Source organism: Myxocyprinus asiaticus, chromosome 27, assembly GCF_019703515.2.
Source record: "Myxocyprinus asiaticus isolate MX2 ecotype Aquarium Trade chromosome 27, UBuf_Myxa_2, whole genome shotgun sequence".
Classification (NCBI taxonomy): Eukaryota; Metazoa; Chordata; class Actinopteri; order Cypriniformes; family Catostomidae; genus Myxocyprinus; species Myxocyprinus asiaticus.
This window is the reverse complement of record NC_059370.1, coordinates 8,917,025-8,929,841: the sequence shown is the minus strand read 5'-3', so window position 1 is coordinate 8,929,841 and position 12,817 is coordinate 8,917,025. Positions and strand designations below refer to the sequence as shown.

The 12,817-nt window shown below is 38.6% G+C and overlaps 1 protein-coding gene across 1 annotated transcript in view; it reads left to right on the top strand.

Annotated features, from left to right (window-relative positions):
* The window catches only part of LOC127417585 (phospholipid-transporting ATPase ABCA1-like), a 61,608-nt gene that overhangs the window by 38,554 nt on the left and 10,237 nt on the right, over positions 1 to 12,817 (top strand). Inside the window, exons 20-42 of the mRNA XM_051657609.1 lie at positions 115 to 254; positions 348 to 485; positions 602 to 822; positions 1,386 to 1,461; positions 1,566 to 1,804; positions 1,914 to 1,965; positions 3,038 to 3,157; positions 3,253 to 3,401; positions 3,490 to 3,614; positions 3,697 to 3,795; positions 4,312 to 4,596; positions 4,717 to 4,855; positions 4,941 to 5,021; positions 6,233 to 6,402; positions 6,487 to 6,664; positions 6,775 to 6,890; positions 7,078 to 7,222; positions 7,322 to 7,445; positions 7,656 to 7,785; positions 7,944 to 8,064; positions 8,321 to 8,383; positions 8,478 to 8,584; positions 8,668 to 8,809. Of these exons, the coding sequence (XP_051513569.1) occupies positions 115 to 254; positions 348 to 485; positions 602 to 822; positions 1,386 to 1,461; positions 1,566 to 1,804; positions 1,914 to 1,965; positions 3,038 to 3,157; positions 3,253 to 3,401; positions 3,490 to 3,614; positions 3,697 to 3,795; positions 4,312 to 4,596; positions 4,717 to 4,855; positions 4,941 to 5,021; positions 6,233 to 6,402; positions 6,487 to 6,664; positions 6,775 to 6,890; positions 7,078 to 7,222; positions 7,322 to 7,445; positions 7,656 to 7,785; positions 7,944 to 8,064; positions 8,321 to 8,383; positions 8,478 to 8,584; positions 8,668 to 8,809 (3,160 nt within the window). The remainder of the gene's footprint in view (positions 1 to 114; positions 255 to 347; positions 486 to 601; positions 823 to 1,385; positions 1,462 to 1,565; positions 1,805 to 1,913; positions 1,966 to 3,037; positions 3,158 to 3,252; positions 3,402 to 3,489; positions 3,615 to 3,696; positions 3,796 to 4,311; positions 4,597 to 4,716; positions 4,856 to 4,940; positions 5,022 to 6,232; positions 6,403 to 6,486; positions 6,665 to 6,774; positions 6,891 to 7,077; positions 7,223 to 7,321; positions 7,446 to 7,655; positions 7,786 to 7,943; positions 8,065 to 8,320; positions 8,384 to 8,477; positions 8,585 to 8,667; positions 8,810 to 12,817) is intronic.

Genomic DNA, 12,817 nt, shown 5'->3' with positions numbered 1-12,817 from the left:
ACAGTATTTCAGCTTTAAGACAGTAAATATGGCACATTTTGATTTCCCATTGATTTTAAGGTTGTATTATTATGGCGTGACAGTTAACATTTTACTTGGCTTGTGGTGTTTCAGGTTGACAGTGGAGGAGCACATCTGGTTCTACGCCCGTCTGAAGGGCCTGTCTGAAGAGAAGGTGAAGGCAGAGATGGAGCAGATCCTGGCTGACACTGGCCTTCCACACAAACGCCAATCCAGGACAAGCCAGTTGTCAGGTGTGTAGTCTTTTGACCTTCAGTGCGATTAAGATTTTTAAAAGTGTTTAAATAATTTGTTTGTTGTATGATTTGGTGAATGGTGTTTCACAGGTGGTATGCAGAGGAAGCTCTCCGTGGCACTTGCGTTTGTTGGAGGGTCAAAAGTCGTCATTTTGGATGAGCCAACTGCTGGTGTAGACCCTTACGCTCGTCGGGGCATCTGGGACCTTCTTCTGAAGTATCGTGCAGGTAATTACCTCATTAGTGTTTGAACATAAGTCCAAATGTATTAATATTTGAAATTTATACATAAAATACGACAAGAATCTAGTAACCAATTATGGAGGTCTCCGTTCTTCTTTTAGGTCGGACAATCATTCTTTCCACCCATCATATGGATGAAGCTGATATCCTCGGCGATCGCATTGCCATTATTTCCCATGGAAAGCTTTGCTGCGTCGGCTCCTCTCTTTTCCTGAAGACTCAACTGGGAACAGGATACTATCTTACCTTGGTGAAGAAAAACACAGAACCTTCTCTTAGTTCTTGCAGGAACTCGAGCAGCACTGTGTCCTATATTAAGAAAGTAAGTACACTTTCTTGTCAAGTTTCACCACCTATATGAACTATACTCGCAAAAGGAATTGTTCTTTTTTTTTTCAACACTATGGAAGCATTTAGAGATTACAGGCTGTCAAAATCCAAAAAAAAGTACCATAAAAGTAACCCACACGTTATATACAAGTCTCCTGGAGCCACACGATAGCTTTGAGTAAGGAACAAACCGAATCTTTAAGCGAATCTTTGTTCACTGAAAATCTTCCACCTCCACCATAGCTCTAATATCTCATTTTCATGTCTGCATGTTCAAATTTGCCATGTCACTATTGGTCACATGAAATGCAAGAACCAATGGTGTTCAGCATCATTGACGTCAAACTTGGTGTGACACGTCTTCGTGCGACATACTGTATTTGAATATATGCAAACTGTAATAAGATTTGAGAGATTTTCAGTGAATAACGACTTGAATTTTGGTCATACAGGTTTGGAACGACATGAAAGTAAATTCTTTTATGTATAATTTTTTTTAAAGACTTGTTGCTAAGCAAAGCATTAAACCAAAGCATTGTTTCATTGGTTTTGTAGGATGATGATGCATCAGAGAGCAGTTCAGATGCAGGTTTGGGCAGTGACCAAGAGAGTGAAGCCACCACAGCGATAGGTAAGACACCACCTGACCTCAAACCTTAAAATAATCTGTCATTTTCATACAATGCGTTCAAGCGAACTGATCCATAACGTTTTCACTGCATTGTGTATTTGCAGGAACTTGTTGGCCTGAATCTCCTGTTGTCCCCGTCGACGTGTCCCTCATCTCCAGTCTAATCCTGAAACATGTTCCTGCTGCCCGCATGGTGGAAGACCTCGGTCATGAGATCACATATGTGCTGCCGTATGAATCTGCTAAAGATGGTGCTTTTGTTGAACTCTTCCATGACCTTAATGACCGGCTCACTGACCTGGGCATTTCAAGCTATGGTGTTTCAGATACCAGCCTTGAAGAGGTGCAGTATACAGCCACTTTCTTACCTGCCATCAAAAAGCCACTACTAGGCTTTTAAATAAATACTTCTGAATAAGAAATCTGTTTAACACTCTTTTTTGCTTTTATAGATTTTCCTTAAAGTGGCAGAGGACAGTGGAGTTGACACAGAGATCCTCTCAGGTAAATTTGTATTTGTGTATTGATGAATAACCTTCCATCAAAATATGATTTTAGGTTAAAATTTATATTCAAAGGAAATTAAGAAATACATTTATATTTAAAATGCTGTGACTGGTCCATTTAATTTTATATGGTACTGCAGTGTGCCAAACGCATTTTTAAATGTATTCATATAGTCTCTTAATATGGTCATACAGTACAAACTGCATGAATTTACAAAATCCTTAATCCTTAAAATAGTTTTAGATGGAGTATAACCAGTGAATAAGAACAAATTCAAAATACTTTCTACTGTTTATTTCCTCTTCGCTCATTGTCACAAGCAAGTTGTACACTCAACACCGCACGTTCCTCCCTTACAATGACAATGCTGCTGTCACAGAAATGGAAGCACACATACATATGAACATAAATCATGCTTTAAATGTATTGTACATACATATTATTTTGGAAATATGTGTAACCCAAGTAATGCACTTGAAGCTGAAGTGTGTAACTTTTTCTGTGTTAAAATACTTTCTCCTACACCAGATTAATATGCAGAGACAACTCTAAGTCATTTGTAGATTAATTTTATCGAAAACTGCAACTGTTTTCTGTGGTGCAATAAAATTCCTGTTTGTTTGAGTAGCCCATTCAGCCCGACACAACAACATTGACTCAACCAATGATGCAAGTTGGGGGCAGGACTGTCTGTGTGTTCGATCAATTGCAGATGGGGGTAGTGTTCAAAAGGCTGTTTGAAAACAAATTTTTACTTTTGCAACTCCGTTCGGTGGCGCAGAAATTACACACTTCAGTTTTAAAAGTAATTAACCTAATTGAAAGTCAGTAATTGTAATCTGATTACAAGAATTGTAATAAGAATGTAATGTGTTACACTACCTTTTTAACTAAAAGTAATTAGATTACAGTAATTAATTACTTTTCAATCAGATTACAACCAACATTGAGGATAACATGTCCCACTGCAGGACCCATCAACTCCCCATTTATTTTATCTTACTAGTACTGAATTAACATTAGAAACGCATCTATTAAAGATCTCGTTTTATATTAATGTTTTTGTTAGATGGGACTCTGCCCGTGCGCAGACACAGACGACATGCATTTGGTGCCGACCACCAGAGCTGCCTCAAACCCCTGACCGAAGACGATGACTTTGACTCCAACGACTCTGATGCTGATCCAGGTAAACCTTCTACCTGAAATTTCTACACTTTACATGCTGCTTTTCTCTGAACACAGTAATTGTTGTAAATGTTCTACTGATATGCTTGATCACAGAATCCAAAGAGACAGACTATTTGAGTGTTACTGATGGTAAAGGATCATACCAGGTGAAAGGATGGAGTTTGAAGAGGCAACAGTTTGTGGCTTTATTGTGGAAAAGATTTCTATATGCTCGCCGGTCAAGGAAAGGCTTCTTTGCACAGGTAAATACATCGCACAGCATTACAAGAAATACATTCAAATTCAGTCAGTGCAGTTCCATTTTGATAAACTCATTGATTCTTTTCGTAGATCGTACTTCCCGCTGTGTTTGTGTGTATCGCTCTGGTATTCAGTCTAATTGTTCCACCCTTTGGAAAATATCCCAGTCTGGCTCTCAATCCATGGATGTATGAAGAACAGTTCACGTTCATCAGGTATATAGAAACACTGTTACGCTACATGAAGTTCAAATAAGTGCATGTTTGCAGACTAATTCAGTGTCACTCTTCATTACAGTGATGATGCTCCACATGATACAAGTACACAAAAATTACTCAATGCTTTATTAGATGACCCTGGCTTTGGAACACGATGCATGGAAGGAGAACCGATTCCGTGAGTAACTCAAATAAAATACTCAATACTTTTTGAAATTTACATGAGTCCTATGATCAAGGAAAACTTGGAAATATCAGGAAATAATAAAATTGATGATTCCAGGCCTGGAAACATCATGGAAATTAGTAAAATATAAATAAGTCATGAAAAAGTTACACATTTTTATAGTGAATATACATTTTTCAAGTTATGTTCTGCTCTAAAATAGTTTTGTGAGTGCTTGTGTAGAGTAAACTGTAAGAACATCAGTCTGTCTTATTTGAGATGTGCACACTATTAAGTATAATAATTTAAATCAAATAATTCAAAAGATTTGTGCATGTCATTGAAATGGAAACCAGTCTAGCAATATATTATTATTTTCTAAAGAAATGCTCATCCAGCAATTATGAATGACTGAATAGGTCATGGAAAATAAATGGTGAAAATGTGTGGGAACCCTGATTTTAGTGAAATTCTGCTGATAGTTTTCAATTCTGGAAAATGAATCTTGTTTTCTGCGTTGGTTTCTAGTGATGCTCCCTGTACAATGGCTGATGAGGACTGGTCTGCACCAGAGGTTCCAGAGAGTGTAAGTGACATTTTCAGGATGGCAAACTGGACCATGGACAACCCATCACCTGCTTGTGAATGCAGCTGTGATGGTAAGAAGAAGATGCTCCCAGAATGCCCTGCTGGCGCCGGTGGACTGCCACCTCCCCAGATGAAGATAAGCGAAACCGAAACCCTCCAAAATCTGACAGGACGAAACATCTCAGACTATCTAGTGAAGACCTACGCCCAGATCATTGGCAAAAGGTAACTTGATAGTGGCCCACATGAACCAAACGTTCAGCAGTGAGTTTTGTTTTTTAATTCAACACATTAATGAATGAAATGTTTTTTTTTTTTCCTATATATATATATATATATCTATAGCTTGAAAAACAAGATCTGGGTGAATGAATTCAGGTATGGTGGATTTTCATTGGGTGCCAGAAGCACTCAGGTACTTCCTCCTGCTGAGGAGTTTGATGATGCCATCTCTCGAGTCAGGGAGATCTTCCAGCTGGGGAAGGTAAGCCAAAACATTGACTCTTTCAATGATTCATACAGCTCTCCGGAAGAATGTGCATAATGTATTACTTCTCATATACCTTCAGAACTCAGGCTCAGCAGCGGACCGTTTTCTGAACAGTCTGTCCACTTTCATCAATGGGCTGGACACTAAGAATAATGTCAAGGTGAGTGACCAGCTAGACGACTGCTGTATTTGAACACTTTTTAAAGTCAACATGAAATCAAAATTGACCCTACAGTATTTACTTTCTTAATACATGTTCCTGTTCTTATTGTGAACAATTCATCAGTGCATGTTAGGAATGCCATAAAATATTGATGTTTCGATTATTGATCGGAACATTAGTTTCTCGATCATTATTTTAGTGATATATTAACATTAGCCTACATTTAAATTAGAAGCCCAATTTCTGTGCTTTCCAATTCACTGTGAGTTGGCCTTCCGTTTAATGTAGTCTGGCATAATAGCGCTGGGAGACAAGGGGGTGATATAACATATCATTTGGAGTGGCCTCAGAGTCTTAGCTGAGCATACCTTCATAGAAAATAATTGTTTTATTTTATAACGCACCATGTCGTCCGCTAGACACGTCTAGGTCTTCGACCCCCTTTAATTTACCTTGCCGCTCTTACTGTACCAAAGTTGTGTTGAGAAATATCAATGAGGAAACAAAAACCATTGTGCAACGATTAGCCCTATTTATATCTGAAAAAATACAGATATATATATTGATAATTGAAAAAGGCATCGATCCCAAGCCTAGTGCATGTTATTCCAAAAGGAAACGAATGTTTATCTTCGTAATGTTTCATCAAAATATAATAACTTGCTTCGCCTCTAAAACAACTTTCATTTGACATCACCAAGCCCTCTTATTTTTCAACCTCCTGCCACTTTCCACGCTCCAATCAATACCTGATCAAATCAAGTCCTGCCTTACATTATTTATTCGTTGAATATTCTGTTTCACTCAGAAATACAGTACATCAAATAAAGGAAGTAAAATGGGCTGTGAACACTGTTTCATGTTGACTTTAAATTGATTTACAGTATATCTCTTGTATTTGGAATTCTAACAGTGAGTCTAAGCAGTGGCGTAGCCAAGGATGTGCTAAGTGGGCCTGGGCCCACCCAAATTAGACCCAGGCCCACCCAGAATATTAGAGATTATTATTTGACTTCAAATATATTTATAAAATAGTAAAACAAAAATAAAACAAAACATAAATCCTGATTTCTGAAAGAAAGAACTGTATGTTGGGAAAATTTGGTAAACTTGGACCATTCATTTTTATTGAGGCCCACCCAAAAGTAATTTCCTGGCTATGCCCTTGAGTCGAAGTGATCCTCATTGTTTTATGTCATTATTTTCAGGTATGGTTCAATAACAAGGGCTGGCACAGTATTGGAGCCTTCCTCAATGTCATGAATAATGGTATCTTGCGTGCCAACTTACCACCTGGCAAAGACCCCCGCACATTTGGCATGACTGCCTTCAACCATCCGCTCAATCTGACCAAGGAGCAGCTTTCTCAAGTGGCACTGTAAGAATTGACACAACTATAAATAAATAATGCTAATGTATTTTCTGCTTGCTGAAACTTAAATTCTACGTCATGTCTTTTCAGGATGACTACCTCAGTGGACGTGTTGGTTTCCATCTGCGTCATCTTCGCCATGTCCTTCGTCCCTGCTAGCTTTGTTGTCTTCCTCATTCAGGAGCGTGTGAATAAGGCTAAGCATATGCAGTTTATCAGTGGAGTTCAGCCATTCCTCTACTGGCTGGCCAACTTTCTCTGGGACATGGTGAGTGTCTGCTCCTCTTTCATATCAGACAATGCACCTCTCCCCAGAGTTCACCTACTCAGCTACTAACCCAAAGTCCCCGTCTAATTCATACTTGTGTTTGTTTACAGTGCAATTATGTTGTTCCTGCAACACTGGTCATCCTGATCTTTGTGTGCTTCCAACAAAAAGCTTACGTCTCTTCCACCAACCTACCTGTTCTTGCCCTATTGCTGCTTCTCTATGGGTAAGTAAGAGAGATCAAGGCATTCATATGCAGCTATATCGACAATCATGTAGTGTTTTCCCGTGCAAAACCCGCTGCCAAAATGTTAGTCTTCCCATGGTTAAAAGAGCTCACCCCCATGTCTCCATGACACTTTAATCCATAACTGATTTCTTGATGATAAATTCTTATCCTTGTCTCTTCTCAGATGGTCCATTACTCCCCTCATGTACCCAGCTTCATTCTTATTCAAAATCCCCAGCACTGCTTATGTGGTTCTCACTAGCGTCAACATCCTCATTGGGATCAATGGCAGTGTGTCCACTTTTGTAATGGAACTGTTTGGAAATAATGTAAGAAATTAATTTATTGGTCTGTTTCTAATGCATTCCCACTGTTTTATTTGGTAATTGTGATATCAGTTCTCATTTGTGCACATCTCTTGTCTTCAGGAGATTGGTGGCATCAACGACATCCTGAAGAACGTGTTGCTGATCTTCCCCCACTTCTGTCTGGGTCGAGGTCTCATCGATATGGTCAAGAATCAGGCCATGGCTGATGCCTTGGAGAGATTTGGTAAGATTAACTTACTTACACACTAAATCCTAGTTTCCAGATACTTGGATACAAATTAAGTTCTGTTGAGAATTGTAGCAATGAAGTTCAAAGTCTGACCTGAGATCCTTGACCTAAGCACTATGTATTAGTTGTAGCTACTGCAAGGTCTTGTCATGGTAATTGTTATAAACTGTATGTAGGATATTGAACTTCGTTGTCTTTTATCAGGCGAAAACCGTTTTCGTTCTCCACTCGAGTGGGACATGGTGGGCAAGAATCTTTTCGCCATGGCAGTGGAAGGAGTGGTCTTCTTCATCATCACAGTCCTTATCCAGTACCGATTCTTCTTCAAACCCAAGTAAGCATCATCGATATATACACTGTCGAAACCCATTATTCTCTGAAACAAACCAATTTCGTTCATATAAACTGCAAAGGAATTCATATGATTTGCAGATATCAGTTGCTCTTGAAGATCTAGAAGAGCTAAAATAAGTGGTTGAATGATTCTTGCAGGTCATTAAGTGCTAAGTTGAGTCCGATTGGAGAAGAAGATGAGGATGTTGCCAGAGAGAGGCAAAGGATCATGAGTGGAGCTGGCCAAGGAGACATTCTGGAACTCCGTCAACTCACAAAGGTGAAAAGAAATCTTCACCCAAGTATATCGGGTCACCTGAATGAGTTTAAGCTAGAAAAGATACAATAAATTATTAAATTATGTACAAATGCATGATGTCATCAGAGCCGTGGTCTAGCTGTGGTGCTCATATGGGAGATGTGGGTTTGAACCTGAACTGCATCCTGTCCTGATCCCATTCCTCCCCTCTTCTCCATATCATTCCCTGTCATCTCCTGATACAAAGCCCAAAATATTTTATTCTTTTGTCTAACAGGTGTACAAGAGGAAACAGAAGCCTGCTGTTGATCGTCTGTGTGTGGGCATTCCTCCAGGAGAGGTAAGTCATGACAGCTGCCTCGTGATCAGACTCATCTGAATGAATCACTCTTCTTGTCGACCACAAACTGATGGCTGTTTCATTCTTATTTCAGTGTTTTGGTCTGCTCGGTGTTAATGGAGCTGGAAAGACAAGTACCTTTAAAATGCTAACCGGAGACTCTGTGGTCACCAATGGAGAAGCATTCTTAGCAGGGAAGAGGTATGTTTCATATATTTGTCCATTTGTGGTTGACACATTTCTGGTTGTATCTATTTGGTGACCCTACTATTTTTGATGTCTAGTATACTCAGGGAGATAGATGAAGTACATCAGAACATGGGCTACTGCCCTCAGTTTGATGCCATCAACGACCTGCTAACAGGACGGGAACACCTGGAGTTCTACGCCATCCTGCGCGGTGTACCTGAGAAGGAAGTTTGTGAGGTGAGCAGAACATAGAAAGAATGCCACATCCACACTAATCCATTTTCGTTTGAAAAAACAAAACGCTTTCAGTTTCCTAACGCCATAGTTTTTCAAAGTATGTGGCAATGGAAATCGTTTTCGAAATGCTCCATTTTTGTAAGTAGCATGAGTAGTATGTTAACACTGAAAATGCAGCAAAAAGAAGTGTACTTTAAGTGCCCGGATGACGCACTATTTCAGCCGTCAAAACGAAGTGTGGAATGTTAATGCACTCAGCACCAGAGTATGTGAGTGGAGTGGAGCCCTCCGCGTGTTAATGTAGGAATAAGAGACGAGACACGAGCATGTAGTTAACTCAAGCTTTACCGCAAGCTTACCTCAATAAAAGGGAGCGTGAACACAGAAAGCGAAAGTAACCTTCGAGGTCGAATATTACCAAGTGCCACAAGGTAATTTTTTATCACATACTTTCTGGTTATATCAGAAATTCCATCTTTCCTTCATGCCAGTAGTGTTTAACACTGTTTAACATGTGGTGAATTATTGCATTAGGGCCATTAACAGGTGATATGTTCGTGATGGAGCATTAGTGGAGCTCTCTTGGAGCGAGAGAAAACAATGACACTCATGATTTTTTAAAAACCCGCTCATTGCTCCATGCAAAATCATGTCACTCCACTCCGCTCACATACTCTGCTCAGCGCACGTAGCTTGCTGTACATAGTGGAAGGGGTGGAGTTACCTGGCTGTGCTGCTGGTCTGACAAAATAATCTGACAGTAAATAATGAAGAATATAGCAGCTAGCAAAACTTTAGTGGATACAGCGTCTTACAAATATGAGTTGAATGCTTTACCATCACACCACACTGTGTGAATATATAAGTTGCTTAAGATACAAGTGTTAAACTGAGGAAGGGTGACCAGGCATCCCGGTTTACCCGGGACAGTCCTGGTTTTATGAGGTGTGTCCCAGTGTTCTGACGATTCTCTGAAAAATATAATTATGTCCCAGTTTCAGCTGTTAGGTTCACTGATTGTTTTCTTTTAAATTAAATATCCTCGACATCCTTCTAGGGGTAGTGCCTGGTATTGTTTGCAGGAAAGGGAAGCTATTTTGCTGCGCTGCATGTTGATTTGACGATACTTTCACTCTAGTCTACAGCAAGCAGCTTTCAGTATATCTGGTTACCATGACAACGATGCCACATGCTTGGCACTCACTGCTGCTCTATTAAAAATGCGGCAAATTAAAATGCGTGTTCAAAAAGCTGAAAGAAGCCGATTCATTTCTTTGTGTGAATTTTTAATTAAAGTGTTTTGCTGTAACTGTAAATGTTCACATTCCCATGGCCACAGAGTTAAATCAGAGATTGCAGGTCATATTCAGAGAGCTAAGACAGACACACTGCATTTCTTAACATAGTACAAGCACTTAAATGTTGAAATGTGGGAATTGCATTTTAAATTTTAGGTTCCAATGTTGCAGATATTGTGTTAAAATGTGTAGCTGACAAGAAAATTCAAGCACTGACAAGTAATATTACAGATGCAAGAGGACATCAAATAGAAAGAATAGGCTACATGGAGTTTGTACATAAAAAAAAAAAAAAAAAAAAAGGTAAAACGTTAAATCATGAAAAATAAATACATTTACAAAACAATAAATAATAAAATATACATTTTCAAAAACTATATGATGATACTGCATTCAGCTGCACATTTTGTGTTAAAACATGTTAAACTTTCTGCAATATATATATATATAGGCAGCCCAAAGTTTGGAATAATGAACAGATTTTTCTGTTTCGGAAGGAAATTGGTACTTTAATTCACCTAATGGCATTCAACTGATCACAAAGTATAGTCAGGACATTACTGATGTAAAAAAAGCGCCATCACTATTTGAAAAAAGTCATTTTTGATCAAATCTAGACAGGCCCCATTTCCAGCAGCCATCACTCCAACACCTTATCCTTGAGTAATCATGCTAAATTGATCATTTGGTACTAGAAAATCACTTGCCATTATATCAAACAAGTTCATTAAATGAAGCTTAACATTGTCTTTGTGTTTATTTTTGAGTTGCCACAGTATGCAATAGAATGTCAAGTCTTAAGGTCAATATTAGGTCAAAAATGGCAAAAAAAGAAAAAAAAACAGCTTTCTCTAGAAACTTGTCAGTCAATCATTGTTTTGAGGAATGAAGGCTATACAATGCTTGAAACTGCCAAAACAACTGAAGATTTCATACAAAGGTGTATACTACAGTCTTCAAAGACAAAGGACAACTGGCTCTTACAAGGACAGAAAGAGATGTGGAAGGCCAGATGTACAACTAAACAAGAGGATAAGTACATCAGAGTCTCTAGTTTGAGAAATAGATGCCTCACATATTCTCAGCTGACAGCTTCATTGAATTCTACCCGCTCAACACCAGTTTCATGTACAACAGTAAAGAGAAGACTCAGAGGTGCAGGCTTTATGGGAAGAATTGCAAAGAAAAAGCCACTTTTGAAACAGAAAAACAAAAAGAAAAGGTTAGAGTGGGCAAAGAAATACAGACATTGGACAACAGATAATTGGAAAAGAGTGTTATGGATCTTAACTCCATTGAGCTTTTGTGGGATCAGCTAGACTGTAAGGTGTGTGAGAAGTGCCCGACAAGACAGCCACATCTATGGCAAGTGCTACAGGCAGCGTGGGGTGAAATGTCACCTGAGTATCTGGACAAACTGACAGCTAGAATGCCAAGGATCTGTAAAGCTGTCATTGCTGCACATGGAGGATTTTTGGATGAGAACTCTTTGAAGTAGTTTAAGAATTTTTTTTTTAACTGTAATAGTAATTATTCATGTTATTAATGTCCTGACTATACATTGTGATCAGTTTAATGCCACTTTGGTGAATAAAAATACCAATTTCTTTCCATAAGAGCAAAATCTATACATTATTCCAAACTTTTGGCCGCCAGTGTATATATATTGCAGAAAGGTTGGCTAACTGAGGTTGGCTAACACACTAAAGCTAGCGGCAACACATCACGTGTGCTTGAAACGTCACTTCTGTCAGCTGTTAAAAGGTGAATGCTTCCGTGTAGTAAAAATTTTTTTTAAGTGTTCCATTTGGGACGATACTACAAAATTCATACACTTCATGGCTGAGTGCATAGTATATTTTGTAAGTGTATAGTGTGTCATTTGGGACACAGCTAATGCGCTTTCAAACGGAAATGTATTAGTGTGGATGTGGCCTAAAACAATTGTTTGAATAGGCATTCTCTTATTTATTATCTTTGAAATAATTTCATGAAATATGGCCTTTGGGGTGAAAAATCAGCCCACCCCCCCTTCTAATTACCATAATGCAAAACAATGTATCCTCATTACTGAAATATGGCATTTAATAATATATTAACAACAACACACAATATTGGTATTATTTAAATTATAAAATAATTCATACATCATAGTAGTACTGCCTTTTATAGTTTATGCTGCCTTAAAGCAATCATTGTAAGTTGTATTACATTAAAGCCCAAAGTATTTTTCGGTCAGATGCGACCACTCAACATGCGTGATGCAGAGAGCTCGAGCACTGAACGCACGCAGCCCGATTTTTCTAACCGCAGGTCTTTGAATGCGCAGAATGCGAATGTGCCTGGAATTATTTGCACTAATTAGTGGGTCCACATGGTGGCAACACTCACATTTGAGCCGTTGCTGTTACGAAGAAACACTAGAAGATGTAATCGCCACTAAACATCAGAATTGTCTGTTATTTTAGTGGAGTAACTGTTTTAACTGATCTTAACAAATGTTACACATGTTCACATCAGGGACTATGAAGTTCTAGCTCAGCGGTTGATTGACAGGTAGAAGTTTCACACTAGAACTAATTGGTTTCACCAGACTCAAACAAGGGGAGTCAAAAAAATCTGTCATAAAAGCCTATCTACTCTCATATACAGTTGAAGTCAGAAGTTTACATACACTTTGGTTGAATTCATTAAAAATAATTTTTTAACC